We start from the raw sequence: 10,368 nt of genomic DNA, 5'->3' as shown, positions 1-10,368 counted from the left end.
TTCTTTCCATCTCTCCATATCTTTTCCATCTCTGCTATATCCTCTCATCATATATTTAATTCCTTCTCCCATCGTCTACCTACTCCCCCATAAGCAGTGACCCCCACATCTCTCTCTCCATATCTTTCCTTCTCTCCATATCTCTCCATATCTCTCCATATCTCCATATCTCTCCATATCTTTCCTTCTCTCCATATCTCTCCATATCTTTCCATCTCTCCATATCTTTCCATCTCTCTATATCTCTCTATATATTTAATTCTCTCCATCGTCTCCTACTCCCCCTATAAAGCAGTGACCCCCCACATCTATAATACAGGCTGAGGAGTGACAGAAACCAGAAGTTAAACATTAGTGGGTAATTCAGCAGCCTCATCAGTAATGGCTTAAAGAAACTAAGCTAGACTCATCTGGAACCGCCATTACCTGTCCCTGTGTACTGTAGACTACCCCTCTGTTACATTAACTGTCCCTCTGTACTGTAGACTACCTCTCTCTGTCCCTCTGTACTGTAGACTACCCCTCTGTTTCATTAACTGTCTCCTCTGTACTGTAGACTACCTCTTTTCATAACTGTCCTCTGTACTGTAGACTACCCTTCTGTTTCATTAACTGTCCCTCTGTACTGTAGACTACCTCTCTCTGTCCCTCTGTATGTAGACTACCTCTCTCTGTCCCTCTGTACTGTAGACTACCTCTCTCTGTCCTCTGTACTGTAGACTACCCCTCTTAACTGTCCCTCTGTACTGTAGACTACCCTCTCTTACTGTCCCTCTGTACTGTAGACTACCCCTCTACTGTCCCTCTGTACTGTAACTACTTCTCTTGTCCCTCTGTACTGTAGACTCCCTCTCTCTGTCCCTCTGTACTGTAGAACTACTGCTTCTGTTTCTTACACTTGTCCCTCGTAACTGTGACTTACGCCTTCTGTTCATTAACTGTCCCTCTGTACTGTAGACTACCTCTCTCTGTCCCTCTGTACTGTAGACTACCCCTCTGTTTCATTAACTGTCCCTCTGTACTGTAGACTACCCTTCAGTTACATTAACTGTCCCTCTGTACTGTAGACTACCCTTCTCTTACATTAACTGTCCCTCTGTACTGTAGACTACCCCTCTGTTAATTCCAAGCAGCGTGGGATGTGTGTGTGTGTGTGTGTGTGTGTGTGTGTAGTGTATCACACACAGAGGCCTCCATTATATTACCCAGTGCTGATGATTGAGAAACGACATGTTAATATATACATATATAACATATCAAAGGGTTTCCTCTGCTTCTCCAGCCATAATAAAACCAGGTTCCCATGAACACATCTGTCATTAGAGGACAACCAAAGAATTCATATGCATCTTAAATGGCACCCTATTCCCTATATAGTGCACTACTTTAGACCAGAGCCCTATGGCACCCTATTCCATATATATAGTGCACTACTTTAGACCAGAGCCCTATGGCACCCTATTCCATATATAGTGCACTACTTTAGACCAGAACCCTATGGAACCCTATATAGTGCACTACTTTAGACCAGAGCCCTATGGCACCCTATTCCCTATATAGTGCACTACATTAGACCAGAGCCCTATAGCACCCTATTCCCTATATAGTGCACTACTTTAGACCAGAGCCCTATGGCACCCTATTCCCTATATATAGTGCACTACTTTTCACTAGGGCTCTATGGGCCATTTGGGACTCAGAAGTACACAGCAATTACGGTTAAGGTGCCTTGCTCAAGGGCACATCGACTGATTTATTTTCTTCACGTAGTCGGCTCGGAGATTCAAACCTTTCGGTTACTGTGCCCAACCCTCTTGATATTGCTCTGAGGCATTGAAAGATGTTGAATGAGCTGAGGGGGTTAAGGAATGTTTTAACAGCCAGGGGCTCTGTAGACACAACTCAGGAGCACATCTGGGTTGAAATCACAGGAGGCTGTTGAGTGGAGGACGGCTCACAAAAGTAGTCTGGAATGGAGCCAATGGACTTTCAAACACATGGAACCCTGTCACCATCTGTTCTGTTTCACCTGTCTTTGTGATTGTCTCCACCCCCCCCCCTCCTCCAGGTGTCATCCATCTTCCCCATTATCCCCTGGGTATTTATACCTGTGTTCTCTGTTTGTCTGTCACCAGTTCGTTTTCGTTTTTCGTCAAGCCTACCAGTGTTTTTTTCCCCCTCGGCTCCTGTCTCTCGGTTGTTCCTGTTCTCTGGTTTTCCGGTGTTGACCTCTACCTGACCCTGAGCCTGCCTGCTGTCCTGTACCTCTGCCCCACTACTCTGGATTATTGACCCCTGCCTGACCTTGACCTGTCGTTTTACCTGCCCTGTTTAAAGAATCAACTTTAGTTTCTTCAAACACTGTCTGCTTCTGGGTCATACCTTAAAACGTGATAGAAACCAACGTGTTTGATGTATTTAATACCATTCCACTGATACTGCTCCAGCCATTACCACGAGGCCGTCCTCCCCAATTAAAAGGTGCCACCAACCACCTGTGGCTGAAATACTATTTTAAATTTTTTATAAAACTCTATCTGGGCTTGATTGAGCTTGACTGGCGCAATGGAACCAATAGAACAGTGACACGGGTTACAAACCCCACCCATCCAGGAAGAGAAGAAGGAAAAAAATGCGCGAAAGTATCTGAAAGATTTCAAATAGTATTTAAACCCAGGCCTGCTCAGGAGTGGGATGTAATGACTTGGAAACTTGTGGTACTTCAAGCCCCTTATGGGAGGGATAATGATTAAGGTCAATGATGTAAATGTATAGAATAAGCCAACATGATAAACACTCCAATGTGTTAGATCAATTAGGGACCAACTCCAGAATAATACTACTGTAGTAAAACATCAGTCCAGACCAACACTTGTACTGTAGGGCATCTCTAAAGACTGTAAAATGTTGAAATCTGTACCCTGCTTGTAAATAAATATACAGAGCCTTCGGAAAGTATTCAGACCCCTTGACTTTTTCCTCATTTTGTTATGTTTCAGCCTGATTCTAAAATTGATTAAATCTGTTTTTTTCCCCCCTCTTATCAATCTACACACAATATTATAATATAATGACAAAGCAAAAACAGGTTTTTGTAAATGTTTGCGAATTTATAAAAAATGTTAAACTTAAAAATATAAATTTCCATCAGTACTCAGTACCTTTACTCAGTGCTTTGTTGAAACACCTTTGGCAGCGATTACAGCATCGAGTCTTCTTGGGTATGACGCTACAAGCTTGGCACACCTGTATTTGGAGAGTTTCTCCCATTCTTCTCTGCAGATCCTCTCAAGCTCTGTCAGGTCGGATGGGGAGCGTCGCTGCACAGCTATTTTCAGATCTCTCCTTGTCCTGAAACTTGTCCTGAAGCCACTCCTGCATTGTCTTGGCTGTGTGCTTAGGGTCGTTGTCCTGTTGGAAGGTGAACCTTCGCCCAGTCTGAAGTCCTGAGTGCTCTGGAGCAGGTTTTCATCAAGGATCTCTCTGTACTTTGCACTGTTCATCTTTCCCTCGATCTTGACTAGTCTCCCAGTCCCTGCCGCTAAAAATCATCCCTACAGCATGATGCTGCCTCCACCACCATGCTTCACCATAGGGATGGTGCCAGGTTTCCTCCAGATGTGACGCCTGGAATTTATTTCATTTAACAGGCATCCCTCAACAATACCTTCGACCTCATGGCTTGGTTTTTTCTCTGACATGCACTGTCAACTGTGGGACCCTATATAGACAGGTCTGTGCCTTTCCAAATCAAGTCCAATCAATTGAATTTACCACAGGTGGACTCCAATCAAGTTGTAGAAACATCTCAAGGATGATCAATGGAACCAGGATGCACTTGAGCTCAATTTCGAGTCTCATAGCAAAGTGTCTGTTTTTTAAAATGTTTAATACATTTGTAAGAATTTCTAAAAACCTGTTTTTGCTTTGTCATTATGGGGTATTTGTGTGTAGATTGCTGAGGAATTAATTTTATTTAATCCATTTTTAGAAGTAGGCTGTAAACATAACAAAATGTGTAAAAAGTGAAGGCTACTGAACACTTTTCTGAAGGAACTGTATATGATTCTCCCTGTTCTGGGGTCTGAGGTCGCAGTGTTAGGTTCAGGAGGACTACAGGTGTAGGATCTTAATTTGACCTCTATTGACGTAGCAAAAAAATAATCCCGCTGCAACAAGATTTGAACATTTAGTCCATAATGTTGGTTGATATGTGGTTAGGCTATTAGCTGGTCAAAATGAGGCTACCTAAAATGTGGAATACTGTTAATATAACAGCTTTCAGTGAATTTATGCTTTTCCTGCGGCTCAGGAACAAAAGAGTGATCAAATTAAGATCCTCCATCTGTAGGATGGAGTCTGTGTTGGAAGTCTCAGTAGTGTTAGGGTCTTACTCCTGTCAGAGGCCAGGGGTCAGGGGTCAGAGGTCTTACCGGTGTTGGGGTTCAGGCTGAAACGTCCAGCGCTGTTCCCTGATTGGATGCTGTAGGACACTCGTCCGTTCTCTCCCTCATCCTCGTCACGAGCCATCGCGTACACAACCACGAACCTGACAATACACAGAAACACACAGCAGCTAGTCAGGACCTAGACCTTAAAAGTCAAGCTAGGTTTTTGGCATCAATCTTTCACTTTCCTTTGTGATTGAGGCCTCATCCATGTCTCCTCTTGACAAGGTCTACAGATTTCTCCTTATGTCTCCTCTTGACAAGGTCTACAGATTTCTCCTTATGTCTGCTCTTGACAAGGTCTACAGATTTCTCCTTATGTCTCCTCTTGACAAGGTCTACAGATTTCTCCTTATGTCTCCTCTTGACAAGGTCTACAGATTTCTTCAAATGTCTCTTCTTGACAAGGTCTACATATGCATACACGGAATCTGGACTAGACGATGGACAGCTCAACTTCTTACATTATGGGGGTAAATTCTCCCCTATAACTTTGTGCTTTTAATAATTTTAATGAGATATGCCTCCTAGTGAATGTGTTGCTCACCCGACAGGCTGGTCCTCCATGACACTGACGGCGGAGGACGAGCTGAACACGGGAGCGTTGTCATTCTCGTCCGTCACAAACACCCGGGCTGTCACTGACCCCCAGCGCCGAGCGGACACGTCCTCCGCCTGGTCGGTCGCCCTGACAACCAGGTAGAGGGAAGACGTGGTCTCGTGATCTAACTCCTGACCCAAGGTCAGGACCCCAGTGGAAGGGTCAAGGGTCAGGAGGTGAAGGGAGTCAGGCCAGCGGTGCTGGATGGAGTAACGTAGTTCGCTGTTGGGACCGCTGCCGTCCTAGAGGAACAGAGACATGAGAACATCTGATTAACGTAATAACACCTAAAGTATGAGTTTTTTAGGGACAAGACATTACCTTATCAGCCCAACTCCAGAGATTTTGATAGTTAATAGCAACAAAATCATTGAACCTGAAGAGACATCATATCTTAACTCATACAGTGAGGAAACTCCAATAGCATATCTCTTCTCCCCCATTTCTCAATTTATCAGATTATTGATTATATTTTACTATTTTATTATCATATGTAAAACTGTTTATTTTATTATATTTTATTATATAACCTACTACTGTCCCACCTTATCAGCAGCCTGGAAGGTGTAGATGGAGGCTCCCGGCTGGGTGTTCTCTGGTATCACTATGGTAACGGGGTCCTCGGTGAACTGGGGGGCGTGGTCATTGCTGTCTTGGACGTTAATGTCCAGCTGTACTCTGTGACTGCTGGGGTACGCCAGTGTGAAATCTGATACCTCCACATGCAGAGTGTACCTGGAAGGAGAGAGGGATGGATGGATGGGAGAGAGAGAGAGAATGAGAGAGAGAGAATGAGAGAGAGAGAGAAAGAGAGGAGAGAAAGAGGAGAGAGAGAATGAGAGAGGAGAGAGAGAGAGAGAGAGAGAGAGAGAGAGAGAGAAGAGAGAGAGAGAGAGAGAGAGAGAGAGAGAGAGAGAGAGAGAGAGAGAGAGAAGAGAGAGAGAGAGAGAGAGAGAAGAGAGAGAGAGAGAGAGAGAGGGAGAGAGAGAGAGAAGGAGAGAGGAGGAGAGAGAGAGAGAGTCAAGTCACAGTCAAGTCAAGTTGAGATAAAAGTAAATGATAGAAAAAGGAAATCTCCTCTAAACTCCCCGATGTAGCCCGTATAATAGGTTTAATAAAGATGTAAATGAAGAATAGGATAAACTAGCAGGTTCACCTATCCCCTTCCTCATAGTCCAGTTCTCTGACCAGGTACACGTCTCCCGTAACACGGTCAACCATGAACGTCCCCTTCCGGTCTGTCCCGTCCACCACCACGTACGTCACCTGGCCGTCCAATGACAGCGTGTCACTCTGGTCATGTGACCGGACAGAACCAATGACAGAGCCTGGGGCGACGCCCTCCACTGAGTTGAGAGTCATGGAGAGAGTGTTCTTGGCAGAAGACTTACTGGAGCTCAGAACCTGCAGGGGAAGACAGACAGGGTGTGTTCAAACCAGTTCAAACCAGTTCAATCCAGTTCAATCCAGTTTATTTCAATTTAATTCAATGCAACTGGGAATCATTTAAAATGGGTGGGAAAGCAGAGCAAAGTCCTTAGAGTACCAGTCAAAAGTTTGGACACATCTTCATGTTTTACTATTTTATACATTGTAGAATAATAGTGAAGACATCAAAACTATGAAATAACACACTTGGAATCATGTAGTAACCAAAAAAGTGTTAAACAAATGAAAATATATTTTAGATTTTTAGATTCTTTAAAGTAGCCACCCTTTTCCTTGACAGTTTTGCACACTCTTGGCATTCTCTCAACCAGCTTCATGAGGTCGTCACCTGGAATGCATTGTTAAAAGTTAATTTGTGGAATTTCTTTCCTTCTTAATGCGTTTGAGCCAGTTGTGTTGTGACAAGGTAGGGGGGTATACAGAAGATAGCCCTATTTGGTAAAAGACCAAGTCCATATTATGGCAAGAACAGCTCAAATAAGCAAAGGGAAACGACAGTCCGTCATTACTTTAAGACATGAAAGGCAGTCAATGCAGCCGCAAAAACTATCAAGCTCTATGATGAAACTGGCTCTGATGAGGACCGCCACAGGAAAAGAAGACCCAGAGTTACCTCTGATGCAGAGTTAATTAGAGTTTTGACCCTTTTGGCACGGCAGGTAGCCTAGCGGTTAGAGCGTTGGGCCAGTAACCGAAAGGTTGCTGGATCAAATCCCCGAGCTGACAAGGTAAAAATTATCCCCGGTAGGGGAAGAATTTGTTCTTAACTGACTTGCCTAGTTAAAAAAAGGTTACATTTAAAAAATGTATATTTATATTAAAAAAATATAAAAAATGTGAGATACCAGCATCAGACATTGCAGCCCAAATAAATGCTTCACAGAGTAACAGACGCATCTCAACATCAACTGTTCGGAGGAGACTGTGTGAATCAGGCCTTCCTGGTTGAATTGCAGCAAAGAGACTTGCTTGGGCCAGGAAACACGAGCAATGGACATTAGGCCAGTGGAAATCTGTGACCTTCTGAGAATTGAACAGGTGAACAGATGATCTCCGCATGTGTCGTTCCCACCGTGAAGCATGGAGGAGGAGGTGTTATGGTGTATGGGTGCTTTGCTGGTGACACTGTCAGTGATTTATTTAGAATTCAAGGCACGCTTAACCAGCAACACTACCACGGCATTCTGCAGCGATACGCCATCCCATCTAGTTTGCGCTTAGTGGGTCTATCATTTGTTTTTCAACAGGACAATGTCCCAACACACCTCCAGGCTCTCCTCCAAGAAGGAGAGTGATGGAGTGCTGCATCAGATGACCAGGCATCCACAATCACCCACCCTCAACCCAATTGAGATGGTTTGGGATGAGTTGGACCGCAGAGTGAAAGAAAAGCAGCCACCAAGTGTTCAGCATATGTGGGAACTACTTCAAGACTGTTGGAAAAGCATTCCAGGTGAAGCTGGTTGAGAGAATGCTAAGAATGTGCAAAGCGGTCATCAAGGCAAAGGGTGGCTCCTTTGAAGAATTTAAAATCTGAAATATATTTTAATTTGTTTAACACTTTTCTGGTTACTGCATGATGTATTCACTATTATTATTCTACAATGTAGAAAATAGTAAAAAAATAAAGAAAACCCTTGAATGAGTAGGTGTGTCCAAACTTTTGACTGACACTGTATATTTCAACTCCATTCACTGTAATACAATTCATCTTGTGCTTTCTGCCTGTCAAAATGAATTGACTCAGACCGACAAGTCCCCCAAGGTTTGAACGAATGGAACACCCCTCTAAAGAAATAGGTCATGTCTGGGTGGACAGTGGCAGAGTGACAGACCGACAGTTGTCCAGATGTTGTCTGTCAGTGACTATAACCGTAAAAAAAGTTTTTTTGTCCCCACAGCCTTAAACAATGATTTATCCAATAGACATAGTTGTGTCCCAACTGACACCCTATACAGTGAACTACTTTAGACCAGGTCCCATCGGGCTCTGGTTAAAAGTAGTGCACCCTATACTGTAGGGAATCAGGTGGCGTTAGGAACACAGGTATAATATTGAACTGTAGTGTTCAAGACAGGAAATCAATGATGGGAGGACGAAAAAATGAAACAAGTGTTTCAGAGACATGCTCCAACACATGCCTTTGGTCAGGCTAACACGCTATCGGTCAGGATAACATGCTATCTGTCAGGCTAACAAGCTATCGGTCAGGCTAACACGCTATCGGTCAGGCTAACACGCTATCGGTCAGGCTAACACGCTATCGGTCAGGCTAACACGCTATCGGTCAGGCTAACATTCTATCGGTCAGGCTAATAAGCTATCGGTCAGGCTAACATGCTATTCGGTCAGGCCCAAACATTGCTACGGTCAGGCAAAAACAAGCTATCGGTTCAGGCTAACAAGCTATCGGTCAGGGCTAACAAGCTATCGGTCAGGCCAACATTTCTATCGGTCAGGGGCTAACAGGCTATCGGTTTGCAGGCTAACAAAGCTATGGTCAGGCTAACATGCTATCGTCAGGCCAACAGAGCTAATCGTGTTCAGGCCAACCAAGCCTTATTGGTCAGGCCACACACGCTATAGTCAGGCCAACACGCTTATCGGTCAGTCAAGCAAAAGCTATCGCGGTTCAGGCCAACAAAGCTATCGGTCAGGCCAACAAGCTATCGGTCAGGCCAACAAGCTATCGGTGCAGGCCAACGAGGCTATCGGTCAGGCAACGAGGCTATCGGGTCAGCCAACGAGCCTATCGTCAGCGCCAACGAGCTCATTCGGGTCAGGCCAACAAGTTCTCTCAGTTCTCATGCAGAATTTCTCCTCAAACGTCACATTTTCGGAAGGATTAATGGTTTTTTTTGAGGGCGTTTTGGGTTTGGATTGGGGTTAAAACAAAAACATTTTAAAGCGGCTTGTTCCACTACACGGCCGATCCAAGCTACACGCTGTTCACAACCACCCCTAGTAGCTATGGTAATAGGCTCTTCTGTTAAACCTAGCTTAGCGTAACTCGGACCCTGTGCTGGCGGATGTATAGTGTTGACCCTAGTGTGGGCAGGTGGTAATAGTGTCTGACCCTAGTGTTGGCGGATAGTAATAGTCGTTTGACCTAGCTGTTGGGGATGATAATTAATGTTGACCCTAGTGTTGGATGCGTAATAGTGCTACCCTAGTGTTGGGGATGGTAATAGTGTTGACCTAGTGTTGGGATGGTAATAGCGTTTCGATCCCTAGTGTATAGGCCCGGATGTAAGATGTGTCTATGTTTGGCAGCCCTGAGTTGTCTGGCGGTGGATCGGAAACCTCGTGGGCGCTCAATAGTGTTGAGCATAGTGGTGGCATGGCAGTAGTGTTGACCTTAGTGGTGGGACGATTGGAATGTGTTGACCCTTGTGCGTTGGGATTCCGGTGGTATAGTGATTGATCCCTGGGTGTTGGGGATGGGGTGGAATTGTGTTGACCTTGGTGTTGGGCGGTTCGGTAATAGTGTGACCCTAGGGTGGGATTTTGGTATAGTGTTGACCCTAGTGGTGGGGTGATGGTAATAGTGTTGACCCTAGTGGTGGGGCATGTTAATATGTTGACCCCTAGTGGTGGGATGGTAATAGTGTTGACCCTAGTGTGGGATTAATAGTGTTGACCCTAGTGTTGGGGATCCCTCCCCCGGTAATAGTGTTACCCCTGAGTGGTGGGGATGGTAATAGTGTCTGACCCTAGTGGTGGGGAGTGGTAAAATAGTGATGACCCTAGTGTTGGGGATGGTAATAGCTGTGACCTTGGTGGTTGGGGATTGGTAAATAGGTTGCCTTAGTGGTGGGGGATTCGGTAATAGTGTTTGACCCTTAGTGGTTGGGGGCACTCCGGTAAAT

At 44.8% G+C, this 10,368-nt stretch overlaps 1 protein-coding gene across 1 annotated transcript in view; it reads right to left on the bottom strand.

The window, feature by feature from the left end:
* The window catches only part of LOC112074880 (protocadherin-16-like), a 55,024-nt gene extending 48,535 nt beyond the window's left edge, over nt 1-6,489 (bottom strand). Inside the window, 4 exon segments of the mRNA XM_024141964.2 lie at nt 4,434-4,549; nt 4,996-5,291; nt 5,595-5,784; nt 6,206-6,489. Coding sequence (XP_023997732.1) covers nt 4,434-4,549; nt 4,996-5,291; nt 5,595-5,784; nt 6,206-6,411 — 808 coding nt within the window. The 5' untranslated portion in view covers nt 6,412-6,489.
* Nucleotides 6,490-10,368: the final 3,879 nt, after the last annotated feature.

The sequence above is a fragment of the Salvelinus sp. IW2-2015 genome, unplaced genomic scaffold (assembly GCF_002910315.2).
Source record: "Salvelinus sp. IW2-2015 unplaced genomic scaffold, ASM291031v2 Un_scaffold2863, whole genome shotgun sequence".
Classification (NCBI taxonomy): Eukaryota; Metazoa; Chordata; class Actinopteri; order Salmoniformes; family Salmonidae; genus Salvelinus; species Salvelinus sp. IW2-2015.
Note: the sequence above shows the minus strand (reverse complement) of the source record. Positions and strands in the feature narration are given on the sequence as shown.